Here is a 16,265-nt window from a genome sequence, read left to right as displayed (position 1 = left end):
TAAAGGAGCTCCAGAGATGGGCGTGAGCCGCGACTAACAATGCGGACCCCAGAGATGGGCATGAGACGCTAAGGCTGCTGCTGCCGCCACCAAGAACCCTGTGTGCGAGCACAGGTAACTATCCACACCTCCCCTCCCTGGAGCCTGTGCAGCCCACCACTGCCAGGGTCCCGTGATCCAGGGACAACTTCCCCGAGAGAATGCATGGTTCACCTCAGGCTGGTGCAACGTCATGCCGGCCTCTGCCGTCGCAGGCTCGACCTGTATCCGTACCCTTCCCTCCCCTCGGCCTGTGTGAGCCAGAGCCCCCGAATCAGCTGCTCCTTTAACCCTGTCCTGTCTGAGCGAAGAACAGATGCCCTCAGGTGACTGACACGCAGAGGCAGGGACAAATCCAAAGCGGAACCTTGGGAGCTGTGCGAGCAAAGAAGAGAAAGGGAAATTTCTGCCAGCAGCCTCAGGAGCAGTGGATTAAATCTCCACAATCAACTTGATGTACCCTGCATCTGTGGAATACCTGAATAGACAATGAATCATCCCAAACTGAGGAGGTGGACTTTGAGAGCAAGATGTATTATATTTTCCCCTTTTCCTCTTTTTCTGAGTGTGTACATGTATGCTTCTGTGTGAGATTTTGTCTGTAAAGCTTTGCTTTCACCATTTGTCCTAGGTTTCTGTCCATCCCTTTTTTCTCTTTTAATTAAAAAATTTTATTTCTTAATAATAATTTTTTATTTTAATAACTTTTATTTTATCTTACTTTATTTTATTTTATCTTCTTTCTGTCTTTCTTTCCTTCTACTGTTTCTCCCTTTTATTCTGAGCTGTGTGGTTGAAAGGCTCCTGGTGCTCCAGCCAGGAGTCAGTGCTGTGCCTATGAGGTGGGAGAGCCAACTTCAGGACACTGGTCCACAAGAGACCTTCCAACACCACGTAATGTCAAATGGCAAAAATGTTGCAGAGATCTCCATCTCAACAGCAAGACCCAGCTTCACTCAACAAACAGCAAGGTACCGTGCTGGACACCCTCTGCCAAACAACTAGCAAGACAGGAACACAACACCACCTATTAGTAGACAGGCTACCTAAAATCATAATAAGGCCACAGACACCCTAAACCACACCACCAGACGTGGACCTGCCCACCAGAAAGACAAGATGCAGCCTCATCCACCAGAACACAGGCACCAGTCCCCTCCAGCAGGAAGCCTACAAAACCCACTGAGCCAACTTTAGCCACTGGGGACAGACACAAAAAACAACAGGAACTAGAAACCTGCAGCCTGCAAAGAGGAAACTCCAAACACAGTAAGATAAGCAAATTGAGAAGACAGAAAAACACACAGCAGATGAAGGAGCAAGGTAAAAACCCACCAGAGCTGAGAAACAAAGAGGAAATAGGCAGTCTACCTATAAAAGAATTCAGAATAATGATAGTAAAGATGATCCAAAATCTTGGAAATAGAATAGACAAAATGTAAGAATCATTTAACAAGGACCTAGAAGAACTAAAGAGGAAACAAGCAACAATGAACAACACAATAAATGAAATTAAAAATACTCTAGATGGGATCAATAGCAGAATAACTGAGGCAGAAGAACGGATAAGTGACCTGGAAGATAAAATAGTGGAAATAACTACTGCAGAGCAGAATAAAGAAAAAAGAATGAAAAGAACTGAGGACAGCCTCAGAGACCTCTGGGACAACATTAAATGCACCAACATTCGAATTATAGGGGTCCCAGAAGAAGAAGAGAAAAAGAAAGGGACTGAGAAAATATTTGAAGAGATTATAGTTGCAAACTTCCCTAATATGGGAAAGGAAATAGTTAATCAAGTCCAGGAAGCACAGAGAGGCCCATAAAGTATAAATCCAAAGAGAAACACTCTAAGACATATATTAATCAAACTATCAAAAATTAAATACAAAGAAAACATATTAAAAGCAGCAAGGGAAAAACAACAAATAACACACAAGGGAATCCCCATAAGGATAACACCTGATCTTTCAGCAGAAACTCTGCAAGCCAGAAGGGAGTGGAGGACATATTTACAGTGATGAAGGAGAAAAACTTACAACCAAGATTAGTCTACCCAGAAAGAATCTCATTCCGGTTTGATGGAGAAATTAAAAACTCTACAGACCAGCAAGAGCTGAGAGAGTTCCACACCATGAAACCAGCTTTACAACAAATGCTAAAGGAACTTCTCTAGGCAAGAAACACAAGAGAAGGAAAAGACCCACAATAACAAACAATTAAGAAAATGGGAATAGGAACATACATATCAATAATTACCTTAAAAGTAAATGGATTAAATGCTCCCACTAAAACAAACAGACTGGCTGAATGGATACAAAAACAAGACCCATATATGTGCTGTCTACAAGAGACCCACTTCAGACCTAGGGACACATACAGACTGAAAGTAAGGGGATGGAAAAAGATATTCCATGCAAATGGAAATCAAAAGAAAGCTGGAGTAGCAATTCTCCTTTCAGACAAAATAGACTTCAAAAGAAAGACTATTACAAGAGACAAAGAAGGACACTGCATAATGATCAACGGATTGATCCAAGAAGATATAACAATTGTAAATATTTATGCACCCAACATAAGAACACCTCAATACATAAGGCAAATTCTAACAGCCATAAAATGGGAAATCCACAGTAACACAATAATAGTAGGGGATATTAACACCCCACTTTCAAAAATGAACAGATTATCCAAAATGAAAATAGATAAGGAAATACAAGCTTTAAATGATACATTAAACAAGATGGACTTAATTGATATTTATAGGACATTCCATCCAAAAACAACAGAATACACATTTTTCTCAAGTGCTCATGGAACATCCTCCAGGATAGATCATATCTTGGGTCAAAAATCAAGACTTGGTAAATTTAAGAAAATTGAAATCGTATCAAGTATCTTTTCCGACCACAACACTATGAGACTAGATATCAATTACAGGAAAAGATCTGTAAAAATACAAACACATGGAGCATAAACAATACACTACTTAATAACGAAGTGGTCACTGAAGAAATCAAAGAAGAAATAAAAAAATACCTAGAAACAAATGACAGTGGAGACACGATGACCAAAAACCTATGGGGTGCAGCAAAAGCAGTTCTAAGAGGGAAGTTTATAGCAATATGATCCTACCTTAAGAAACAGGAAACATCTCAAATAAACAACCTAATCTTGCACCTAAAGCAATTAGAGAAAGAAGAACAAAAATCTTCAGGGCTTCCCTGGTGGTGCAGTGGTTGAGAGTCTGCCTGCCGATGCAGGGGACATGGGTTTATCCCCAGTCTGGGAAGATCCCGGATGCCATGGAGCAGCTAGGGCCGTGAGCCATGGCCGCTGTGCCTACGTGTCCGGAGCCTGTGCTCCGCAATGGGGGAGGCCACAACAGTGAGAGGCCTGTGTATTGCAAAAAAACATAAAAAATCAACAACAAAAAAAAAACCAAAAAAAAAAAAAAACCCCCCAAAGTTAGCAGAAGGAAAGAAATCATAAAGATCAGATTAGAAATAAATGAAAAAGAAATGAAGGAAATGATAGCAAAGATCAATACAACTAAAAGCTGGTTCTTTGAGAAGATAAAAAAAATTGATAAACCATTAACCAAACTCATCAAGAAAAAAGGAAGAAGACTCAAATCAATAGAATTAGAAATGAAAAAGGAGAAGGAAAAACTGACACTGCAGAAATACAAAGGATCAGGAGAGATTACTATGAGCAACTCTATGCCAATAAAATGGACAACCTGGAAGAAATGGACAAATTCTTAGAAAAGCACAACTGGCGAAGACCGAATCAGGAAGAAATAAAAAATATGAACAGACCATTCACAAGCACTGAAATTGAAACTGTGATTAAAAATCTTCCAACAAACAAAAGCCCAGGACCAGATGGCATCACAGGTGAATTCTATCAAACATTTAGAGAAGAGATGACACATATCCTTCTCAAACTCTTCCAAAATATAGCAGAGGGAACAACACTCCCAAACTCATTCTACAAAGCCATCATCACCCTGATACCAAAACCAGACAAAGATGTCACAAAGAAAGAAAACTACAGGCCAATAGCACTGATGAACATAGATGCAAAAATCCTCAACAAAACACTAGCAAACAGAATCCAAGAGCACATTAAAAGGATCATACACCATGATCAAGTGGGGTTTATCCCAGAAATGCAAGGATTCTTCAATATATGCAAATCATTCAACGTGATGCACCATATTAACAAATTGAAGGAGAAAAACCATGTCGTCATCTCAATAGATGCAGAGAAAGCTTTTGACAAAATTCAACACCCATTTATGATAAAAACCCTGCAGAAAGTAGACATAGAGGGAACTTTCCTCAACATAATAAAGGCCATATATTACAAACACACAGCCAACATCGTCTTCAATGGTGAAAAACTGAAACCACTTCCACTAAGATCAGGAACAAGACCGGGTTGCCCAGTCTCACCACTCTTATTCAACATAGTTTTGGAAGTTTTAGCCACAGCAATCAGAGAAGAAAAAGAAATAAAAGGAATCTAAATTGGAAAAGAAGAAGTAAAGCTGTCACTATTTGCAGATGACATGATACTATACATAGAGAATCCTAAAGATGCCACCAGAAAACTACTAGAGCTAATCAATGAATTTGGTAAAGTAGCAGGATACAAAATTAATGCACAGAAATCTCTGGCATTCTTATACACTAATGATGAAAAAGCTGAACGTAATATTAATAAAACCCTCCCATTTACCATTGCAACAGAAAAAATAAAATATCTAGGAATAAAACTACCTAAGGAGACAAAAGACCTGTATGCAGAAAATTATAAGACATTGATGAAAGAAATTAAAGATGATACAAATAGATGGAGAGATATACGATGTTCTTGGATTGGAAGAATCAACATTGTGAAAATGACTCTACTACCCAAAACAATCTACAGATTCAATGCATCCCTATCAAACTACCACTGGCATTTGTCACAGAACTAGAACAAAAAATTTCACAATTTGTATGGAAAGACAAAAGACCCCGAGTAGCCAAAGGAATCTTGACAATGAAAAATGGAGATGGAGGAATCAGGCTCCCTGACTTCAGACTATACTACAAAGCTACAGTAATCAAGACAGTATGGTACTGGCACAAAAACCAAAAGATAGATCAATGGAACAGGGTAGAAAGCCCAGAGATAAACCCACGCACATATGGTCACCTTATCTTTGATAAACGAGGCAAGAATATACAGTGGAGAAAAGACAGCCTCTTCAATAAATGGTGCAGGGAAAACTGGACAGGTACATGTAAAATATGAAATTAGAATACTCCCTAACACCATACACAAAAATAAACTCCAAATGGATTAAAGACCTAAATGTAAGGCCAGACACTATCAAACTCTTAGAGAAAAACAGAGGCAGAATGCTCTATGACATAAATCACAGCAAGATCCTTTTTGACCCACCTCCTAGAGAAATGGAAATAAAAACAAAAATAAACAAATGGGACCTAATGAAACTTAAAAGCCCTTGCACAGCAAAGGAAACCATAAACAAGACCAAAAGACAACCCTCAGAATGGGAGAAAATATTTGCAAATGAAGCAACTGACAAAGGATTAATCTCCAAAATTTACAAGCAGCTCATGCAGCTCAATAACAGAAAAACAAACAACCCAATCCAAAAATGGGCAGAAGACTTAAATAGACATTTCTCCAAAGAGGATATACAGATTGCCAACAAACACATGAAAGAATGCTCAACATCATTAATCATTAGAGAAATGCAAATCAAAACTACAATGAGATATCATCTCACACCAATCAGAATGGCCATCATCAGAAAATCTAGAAATAATAAATGCTGGAGAGAGTGTGGAGAAAAGGGAACCCTGTTGCACTGTTGGTGGGAATGTAAATTGGTGCAGCCACTATGGAGAACAATATGGAGGTTCCTTAAAAACTGCAAACATAACTACCATACGACCCAGCAATCCCACTACTGGGCATACACCCTGGAAAACCATAATTCAGAAAGAGTCATGTACCAAAATGTTCATTGCAGCTCTATTTACAATAACCAGGACATGGAAGCAACCTAAGTGTCCATCAAGAGATGAATGGATAAAGAAGTTTTGGCACATATACACAATGGAATATTACTCAGCCATAAAAAGAAACGAAATTGAGTTATTTGTAGTGAGCTGGATGGATCTAGAGTCTGTCATATGGAATAAAGTAAGTTGGAAAGAGAAAAAGAAATACCGTATGCTAGCACATATATATGGAATCTAGGGGATAAAAAAGGTCATGAAGAACCTAGGGGTAAGGTGGGAATAAAGCTGCAGACCTACTAGAGAATGGACTTGAGGATATGGGGAGGGGGATGGGTAAGCTGTGACGAAGTGAGAGAGTGGCATGGACATATATACACTACCAAACGTAAAATAGATAGCTAGTGGGAAGCAGCCACATGGCACATGGAGATCAGCTCGGTGCTTTGTGACCACCTATAGGTGTTGGATAGGGAGTGTGGGAGGGAGAGAGACACAAGAGGGAAGAGATATGGGAATATATGTATATGTATAACTGATTCACTTTGTTATGAAGCAGAAACTAACACACCATTGAAAATCAATTATACTCCAATATAGATGTTAAAAAAAAATGAAATTAGAAAACTCCATAACATCATATACAAAAATGAACTCAAAATGGATTAAAGACTTTTAAATGTTATGCTAAATACTATAAAACTCTTAGAGAAGAACATAGGCACAACACTATTTAGCATGAATCACAGCAAGATCTTTTTTGACCCATCTCCTAGAGTAAGGGAAATAAAAACAAAAATAAACAAATGAGATCTAATGAAACGTAAAAGCTTCTGCACAGTAAAGGAAACCAGCAACAACAGAAAAAGACAACCCACAGAGGGAGAAAATATTTGCAAATGATATGACTGACAAGGGATTAGTCTCCAAAATATATAAACAGCTCATGCAGCTCTAGGTCAAAAAAAACAAGCAACCCAATTAGAAAATGGGCAGAAGATCTAAACAGATAGCTGTCCAAAGAAGACATACAGATGGTCAAGGAGCATATGAAAAGATGCTCAACATCACTTATTATCAGAGAAATGCAAATCGAAACTACACTGAGGTATCATCTCCCAGCAGTCGAATGGCCATCATCAAAAAGTTTACAAACAATAAATGCTGGAGTGGGTGTGGAGAAAAGGGAACCCTCCTACACTGTTTGTGGGAATGTAAATTGGTACAACTACTATGGAGAACAGTATGGAGGTTCCTTACAAAACTTAAAATAGAACTACCATATGACCCAGCAATCTCACTCCTGGGCATATATCCAGAGAAAACCATAATCCAAAAGGATACAAGCACCCTAATATTCGTTGCAGCACATTTACAATTTCCAAGTCATGGAAGCAAACTAAATTTCCATTGACAGAGGAATGGATAAAGATGACATGGTACATATATACAATGGAATATTATTCAGCCATGAAAAATAATGTATTAATGCCATTTGCAGCAACATGGATGGACCTAGAGATTCTCATACTAGGTGAAGTATGTCACACAGAGAAAGCAAAATATTATATGGTATCACTTGTATGTGGAATCTAATTTAGAAAAAGATACAGCTGCATAGCACAGGGAGATCAGCTTGGTGGTTTGAGACCACCTAGAGGAGTAGGATAGGGAGGGTGGGAGGGAGAGACAAGAGGGAGTGGATATGGTGATATACGTATACATATGTCTGATTCACTTTGTTATTCAGCAGAAACTAATACAACATTGTAAAGCAATTATACTCCAATAAAGATGTTAAAAGGAAAAGATAAAAGTGAACTCATTTACAAAACAGAAACAGACTTATAGATATTGAAAACAAACTTATGGTTAACAAAGGGGAGACGTGGCGCCGGTGGGATAAATCAGGAGCTTGGGATGAATACCTGCACACTGCTATATATAAGATGGATAACCAAATAAGACCTACTGTATAGCACAGGAAACCCTATTCAATACTCTTTGATAACCTATATTAGAAAAGAATCTAAAAAAGAATGATTATATTTATATGTATAGCTGAATCAGTTTGCTGTACAACTGAAACTAACACAACATTGTAAATCAACTATACTCCAATGAAATTAAAATATTAAAATAAAAATTTTTAGAAACCTGTCTGAAGATTTCAAAATAACCAGACAATATTGAACATTTTTCAGCATTTAATTCAGGAAAGAAAATTGGAAATTTCAAGTTCTTATGAGCTGAATACTCAGTTTAACTTCACAAATTCCTATTTGCTCTAAGAAAGTTCAATTTTATCTCCTCTTAGAGAATGTCCATGAAACATCCACCTGGCATTTCACTTTGAGTATCCTGGGAAAGGGAAGTATACTCTACACTTGTGGATTCATAAATCACTTGTGCTATGTGGAATAGAACAATTATACATAGCTGAAGTGTATAGATTGGTGTATATAAAACCAACAGAAACCACTTGGGCACGAACACATCCAGAATCTGAAAACCAAGTCACACTGAGATCATATACCTAAATTTAGTTTTCTAGAAGATTACCAGGAACCAAAGTACATTGTTTTTAATGGTATCCCAGATAAAAATGGATGTCAAAGGTCATTGAGTCCAATCACTCTTCTGAAGCATGGAAGACAAGTTGAAACAGCAAATGGTTTGGATTCCAGGGTCTCAGTAATTAGCTACATTTCCATCAAGGAAACGGGAATAAGATTACCTGATTTCAAGCACTGGATTGCTGCCCTTCTCACCTTCTAATCTATTCTCTCTACAACCTTGGAGATCTTTTTAAAGTACAAATCTGGTCAAGTCACTCGTCTGCTTAAAACTCTTCAATGTCTTTCTTTGCTCTTAGTGTTAAGTTGAAATCCCTTAACATGAATTACAGCTTCAGTTGGTCTGACTTCAGTCTATCTCTTCATCCTCATTTTAGTCCACTCCTCTTGTTGCTCTAATACTCTCGTCATGTCCTTTTGACCTCAGCACTAGTCTATTGTAATAAACTGTTTATTTGTATACATCTACCATCTGGTAGTCTCCTCTATGAAGGCAAAGATCATATTTATGTTGTTTATTGCTGTAACATTGGTGACTGTCATAGTGCTTGGAATATAGTAGGTACTCTACAAGTATTTGTTGAAAGAAGGGAAGGAGGGAGGAACACAGAAACAGTTGGAGGAAAAGTGTTATTTTTGAGGATAGACCAAACACAAAAATATTTTTATAAAGTATTATTAGAAATTATAAGATTTGGGACCAGTCAGAGAAAGTATCTTTTATAATCTACCCAGAAGGCAGTTCAATTTGTTCATCTATGTCTCCATTTGTGTTTTGGTGGGGGGGGGAGGTGGGGGGACAGATCATAACAGAACAAAATATTTCAATGCTCACAGTGTTTTAAATGATTCAATTCTTCAGACTTTATTGATCACTAAGGATAATTACAAACTCCCACCAATGTGAAAAAGATTATTAAAACTCAAAGACAACATCCAAAGGCACAGACTCTGTGTTGCTTGTGGGGTTTCCTTTATTGGTCACATGTAGACAAAGCCAGCTATAGCAATGATATTTAAGCTCAGGGTATAACTCCTCACATGGTTGACCCATTCTTTACACATCATTTTTTTAAAATGGAGTTTCTATAAATCTACACTCACTTATACAAAGAGGAAACATATGTATTAGCTCCATGATGGGAAAAATCATAACCATGGTAGGAGTATGCAGGTGAGGTGGTTGATCTTCAGGAACTTTTCCTTACCCCATGGTCTAGAGAACAAAGTGCAGTGATCTAGAGCATTGATCTTGAGAAGCTTCCTAATTCCATTTAATATGGAAACCATTATATCATATGTATTATGCCCAGAATTGTGTTAGAAAAATTGGGAGAAATTTAAAAGAAGCAAAACCCTTATATAAATACCCTAAAAATGACATGTAGTTCTTAAGCAACTTTATCTTGATTTCATATTTGTAATTTCTTCCCCTTTCTCATGTGGTCCTCAGGAATCTGGAAATACTTGTCTTTTATCTAAGAAACCTTAACTTCCCTCTGTACATATGTGGTATCAAAAGCTTCAAAGTGTCACCATTTTGTTTGTTATTATAAATCAACATTTATTATCTATGTATTTAAAGTTTCTGCTTCTGGGGTTTTTTTGTTAGCCTGGGTTAACATGGTAGTCATGCTAATAAAAATATCCATGGTCACCATTTCTACTTTACAGTTTTACAATGTGATTTCTAAGTCATTTAAATCATGGAACTAATGAAATTGCTTGTACACCAAAGCTTAGCATTAGGCCAAAGTCTACCAAGTAGGAGATATTCATACTATTTTCTTAGTATAGAGATATTTATCTTATCAGTACATTTATTCATTAATCTGATAAATATTAATAGAGTGCTTATTATGTGCTAAACATTTTTTGGGTAAGTTTTGGAGATATAACCATGAGCCAAAAAGACTTGGCCTCTGCCCATATGGCACGTAATAGCTAATGCCTGGAGCTTGATATCTACCAGGCACAAAACAAGGATGACTTCAGCTGTCAAAATGTGTAGAGTTGTCAAATACAACCTTTAAGATAAATAGAGTTTGAAGTTTTACTCTGTATCTAGTATATATTTAACTTTAAAGAGTCCCTATTTATATTCATTATTTAGAAGAATAAAAAGAGACAATTACCTTTTCTATCTTATTCCTTTGATTTTTATAAACATTGAGAAACATTTTGAAAATGTTAGGATTTCTAGTGTGTTTCAGACCCTTAACATTTGCTCTCCTCTATTTTTTTTTAAATTTTTGGCTGCATTGGGTCTTTGTTGCTGTGCACGGGCTTTCTCTAGTTGTGGCGAGCGGGAGTTACTTTTCATTCAGGTGCACAGGCTTCTCATTGTGGTGGCTTCTCTTGTTGCGCAGCATGCACTCTAGGCGTGCGGGCTTCAGTAGTTGTGGCACGTGGGCTCAGTAGTTGTCGCACATGGGCTTAGTTGCTCCATGGCATGTGGGATCTTCCTGGATCAGGGCTCGAACGCATGTCCCTTGCACTGGCAGGTGGATTCTTAACCACTGTGCCACCAGGAAAAACCCTGCTTTCCTGTATTTTAAACAGGAATACCTAAGGAAGACAGAGACTGTGGGAAATGCAAACCTCCATTTACCTCTCAGTCAAGTCAGGTTTTCCATGTACTTTCTTAGGGTGCAAATTAAATTTTGTGACATAATTGCTATCTTTCAGACTGGATGGATCTACTCATATTATCTTAGATAATAACAGGATCAAGAAAAAAATAAGCATCTCACAAGTGACAGGCTACTAGTATAACGCAATGCCAAAGACAGGGGGAGAAGGCCAAAGAACACTTACTGGTAAGTGGTTGGGCTGACATTGATGCGTCGAGGGTGACTTCCCGATTCGAATTTGCTTGCCAGAGTGACATTATTTCCAAACAGGCAATATCGCGGCATTCTTACCCCAACAACTCCAGCCAGCACAGAGCCTGAGTGAATGCCTATTCTCATCTAAAAAAGAAAACGAAAAGGATATATTTATGTTTTCATTTGGTATGCAATTATTTTAATAAGAGGTACTGCTGAACCATTAAACTCCTAGCTCCTCAAAGAAAGGGACTGGGGCCTTGGTCATTTTTGTGAGCCAAATATCTGGACTATTATATCAATAGTATCAATGAACAAGGATGGTGTGGAATAAATGAACAAATGGATTAATTATAAGAAAAAAACTACTTTTACTTTTCTATTGTAACACAATAAATCCAGTTGTGTTACAATTTAAATCAGGTTTTATTTGTACCTAGTATGCTCTAATAAATGGAAAATGTATTATTCTCCCTCCAGTTATTCTAACAGAAAACCCTATTTTTTCCTTCATAGCATTAAACACAATTGTAAATTAAATAATTATATTTCTGTTTATCTGTTAATTTAAAATATTTTTTCTCTGTTTATTTTAGATCACTTCTATTTCCAAATTTACTAATCTTTTCTTTTGTAATGCCTTATCTTTAGCTAATCACATCCAGAGTATTTTTCTTCTTAGATATAGTGATTTTCCTTTCTCAAAGTTCAATTTGAACTTCTTTTTTTTTAATCTTTCAGGTATCAAATTAACTTTTGAATATATGGAATACAATTAAAATAACTGTTTTAATATTTTTTTTACATCTTTATTGGAGTATAATTGCTTTACAATGGTGTGCTAGTTTCTGCTTTATAAAAAAGTGAATCAGTTATACATATACATATGTTCCCATATCTCTACCCTCTTGCGTCTCCCTCCCTCCCACCCTCCCTATCCCACCCCTCTAGGTGGTCACAAAGCACCGAGCTGATCTCCATGAGCTATGCAGCTGCTTCCCACTAGCTATCTATTTTACGTTTGGTAGTGGGTATATGTCCAGAACACTCTCTTGCTTTGTCACAGCTTACCCTTCCCCCTCCCCATATCCTCAAGTCCATTCTCTAGTAGGTCTGTGTCTTTATTCCTGTCTTACCCCTAGGTTCTTCGTGACATTTTTTTCCCTTAAATTCCATATATATGTGTTAGCATATGGTATTTGTCTTTCTCTTTCTGACTTACTTCACTCCGTATGACAGACTTTAGGTCCATCCACCTCATTACAAATAGCTCAATTTTGTTTCTTTTTATGGCTGAGTAATATTACATTGTGTATATGTGCCACATCTTCTTTATCCATTCATCCAATGATAGACACTTAGGTTGTTTCCATCTCCGGGCTATTGTAAATAGAGCTGCAATGAATATTTTGGTACATGACTCTTTCTGAATTATGGTTTTCTCAGAGTATATACCCAGTAGTGGGATTGCTGGGTCATATAGTATTTCTATTTGTAGTGTTTTAAGGAACCTCCATACGTTCTCCAAAGTGGCTGTACCAATTCACATTACCACCAGCAGTGCAAGAGTGTTCCCTTTGCTCCACACCCTCTCCAGCATTTATTGTTTCTAGATTTTTTGATGATGGTCATTCTGACTGGTGTGAGATGATATCTCATTGTAGTTTTGATTTGCATTTCTCTAATGATTAATGATGTTGAGCATTCTTTCATGTGTTTGTTGGTAGTCTGTATATCTTCTTTGGAGAAATGTCTATTTAGGTCTTCTGTCCATTTTTGGATTGGGTTGTTTGTTTTTTTGTTATTGAGCTGCATGAGCTGCTTGTAAATTTGGGAAATTAATCCTTTGTCGGTTGCTTCATTTGCAAATATTTTCTCCCATTCTGATGGTTGTCATTTTGTCTTGTTTATGGTTTCCTTTGCTGTGCAAAACCTTTGAAGTTTCATTAGGTCCCATCTGTTTATTTTTATTTTCATTTCTCTAGGAGGTGGGTCAAAAAGCATCTTGCTGTGATTTATATCATAGAGTGTTCTGCCTAAGTTTTCCTCTAAGAGTTTGATAGTTTCCGGCCTTACATTTAGGTCTTTAATCCATTTTGAGCTTATTTTTTTGTATGGGGTTAGGGAGTGATCTAATCTCATACTTTTACATGTACCTGTCCAGTTTTCCCAGCACCACTTATTGAAGAGGCTGTCCTTTCTCCACTGTACATTCCTGCCTCCTTTACCAAAGATAAGGTGACCATATGTGTGTGGGTTTATCTCTGGGCTTTCTCTCCTGTTCCATTGATCTATCTTTCTGTTTTTGTGCCAGTACCATACTGTCTTGATTACTGTAGCTTTGTAGTATAGTCTGAAGTCAGGGAGCCTGATTCCTCCAGCTCCGTTTTTCGTTCTCAAGATTCCTTTGGCTATTCGGGGTCTTTTGTCTTTCCATACAAATTGTGAAATTTTTTGTTCTAGTTCTGTGAAAAATGCCAGTGGTAGTTTGATAGGGATTGCAATGAATCTGTAGATTGTTTTGGGTAGTAGAGTCATTTTCACTATGTTGATTCTTCCAATCCAAGAACATGATATATCTCTCCATATATTTGTATCATCTTTAATTTCTTTCATCAATGTCTTATAATTTTCTGCATACAGGTCTTTTGTCTCCTTAGGTAGGTTTATTCCTAGATATTGTATTCTTTTTGTTGCATTGGTAAATGGGAGTGTTTTCTTGATTTCACTTTCAGATTTTTCATCATTAGTATATAGGAATACCAGAGATTTCTGTGCATTAGTTTTGTATCCTGCTACTTTACCAAATTCATTGATTAGCTCTAGTAGTTTTCTGGTAGCATCTTTAGGATTCTCTATATATAGTATCATGTCATCTGCAAACAGTGACAGCTTTGCTTCTTCTTTTCCGATTTGGATTCCTTTTATTTCCTTTTCTTCTCTGATTGTGGTGGCTAAAACTTCCAAAACTATCTTGAATAAGAGTGGTGAGAGTGGGCAACCTTGTCTTGTTCCTGATCTTAGTGGAAATGCTTTCAGTTTTTCACCATTGAAGATGATGTTGGCTGTGTGTTTGTCATATATGGCCTTTATTATGTTGAGGAAAGTTCCCTCTATGCCTAATTTCAGCAGGGTTTTTATCATAAATGGGTGTTGAATTTTGTCAAAAGCTTTTTCTGCATATATTGAGATGATCATATGGTTTCTCTCCTTCAATTTGTCAATATGGTTTATCACACTGATAGAATTGCGTATATTGAAGAATCCTTGCATTCCTGGAATAAACCCCACTTGATCATGGTGTATGATCCGTTTAATGTGCTGTTGGATTCTGTTTGCTAGTATTTTGTTGAGCATTTTTGCATCTATGTTCATCAGTGATATTGGCCTGTAGTTTTCTTTCTTTGAGACATCCTTGTCTGGTTTTGGTATCAAGGTAATGGTGACCTCATAGAAGGAATTGGGAGTGTTGTTCCCTCTGCTATATTTTGGAAGAGTTTGAGAAGGATAGGTGTTAGCTCTTTTCTAAATGTTTGATAGAATTCGCCTGTGAAGCCATCTGGTCTTGGGCTTTTGTTTGTTGGAAGATTTTAATCACAGTTTCAATTTCAGGGCTTGTGATTGGTCTGTTCGTATTTTCTATTACTTCCTGATTCAGTCTTGGCAGGTTGTGCATTTCTAAGAATTTGTCCGTTTCTTCCAGATTGTCCATTTTATTGGCATAGAGTTGCTTGTAGTAATCTCTCATGATCTTTTGTATTTCTGCAGTGTCAGTTGTTACTTCTCCTTTTTCATTTCTAATTCTATTGATTTAAGTCTTCTCCCTTTTTTTCTTGATGAGTCTGTCTAATGGTTTATCTATTTGTTTTTCTTCTCAAAGAACCAGCTTTTAGTTTTATTGATCTTTGCTATTGTTTCCTTCATTTCTTTTTCATTTATTTCTGATCTGATCTTTATGATTTCTTTCCTTCTGTTAACTTTGGGTTTTTTTAATTCTTCTTTCTCTAATTGCTTGAGGTGCAATGTTAGGTTGTTTATTCGAGATGTTTCCTGCTTCTTAACTTGGGCTTGTATTGCTATAAACTTTCGTCTTAGAACTGCTTTTTCTGCATCCCATAGGTTTTGGATTGTTTTGTCTCCATTGTCATTTGTTTCTAGGTATTTTTTATTTCCTCTTTGATTTCTTCAGTGATCACTTCGTTATTAATAGTGTATTCTTTAGCCTCCATGTGTTTGTATTTTTTACAGATCTTTTCCTGTAATTGATATCTAGTCTCATAGCATTGTGGTCGGAAAATATACACGATACAATTGCAATTTTCTTAAATTTATGAAGGCTTGATTTGTGACCCAAGATATGATCTATCCTGCAGAATGTTCCATGAGCACTTGAAAAAAATGTGTATTCTGTTGTTTTTGGATGGAATGTCCTATAAATATCAATTAAGTCCATCTTGTGAAATGTATCATTTAAAGCTTGTGTTTCCTTATTTATTTTCATTTTGGATAATCTGTCCATTGGTGAAAGTAGGGTGTTAAAGTCCCCTACTATGAATGTGTTACTGTCGATTTCCCCTTTTATAGCTGTTAGTATTTGCCTTATGTATTGAGGTGCTCCTATGTTGGGTGCATAAATGTTTACAATTGTTATATCTTCTTGGATTGTTCCCTTGATCATTATGTAGTGTCCTTCTTTGTCTCTTCTAATAGTCTTTATTTTAAAGTCTATTTTGTTTGATATGAGAATTGCTACTCCAGCTTTCTTTTGGTTTCCATTT

General features: G+C 36.9%; 1 protein-coding gene and 1 pseudogene across 1 annotated transcript in view; both read right to left on the bottom strand.

The window, feature by feature from the left end:
- Positions 1 to 9,872, bottom strand: part of LOC105748792 (HIG1 domain family member 1A, mitochondrial-like) — a 34,548-nt pseudogene extending 24,676 nt beyond the window's left edge.
- GUCY1A2 (guanylate cyclase 1 soluble subunit alpha 2) overlaps positions 1 to 16,265 on the bottom strand; it is a 436,347-nt gene that overhangs the window by 48,139 nt on the left and 371,943 nt on the right. The window contains exon 7 of the mRNA XM_004284012.3: positions 11,477 to 11,631. Within this exon, the coding sequence (XP_004284060.1) occupies positions 11,477 to 11,631 (155 nt within the window). The remainder of the gene's footprint in view (positions 1 to 11,476; positions 11,632 to 16,265) is intronic.

This window comes from Orcinus orca, chromosome 8 (genome assembly GCF_937001465.1).
Source record: "Orcinus orca chromosome 8, mOrcOrc1.1, whole genome shotgun sequence".
Taxonomy (NCBI): Eukaryota; Metazoa; Chordata; class Mammalia; order Artiodactyla; family Delphinidae; genus Orcinus; species Orcinus orca.
This window is presented reverse-complemented; position numbering and strand designations above follow the sequence as displayed.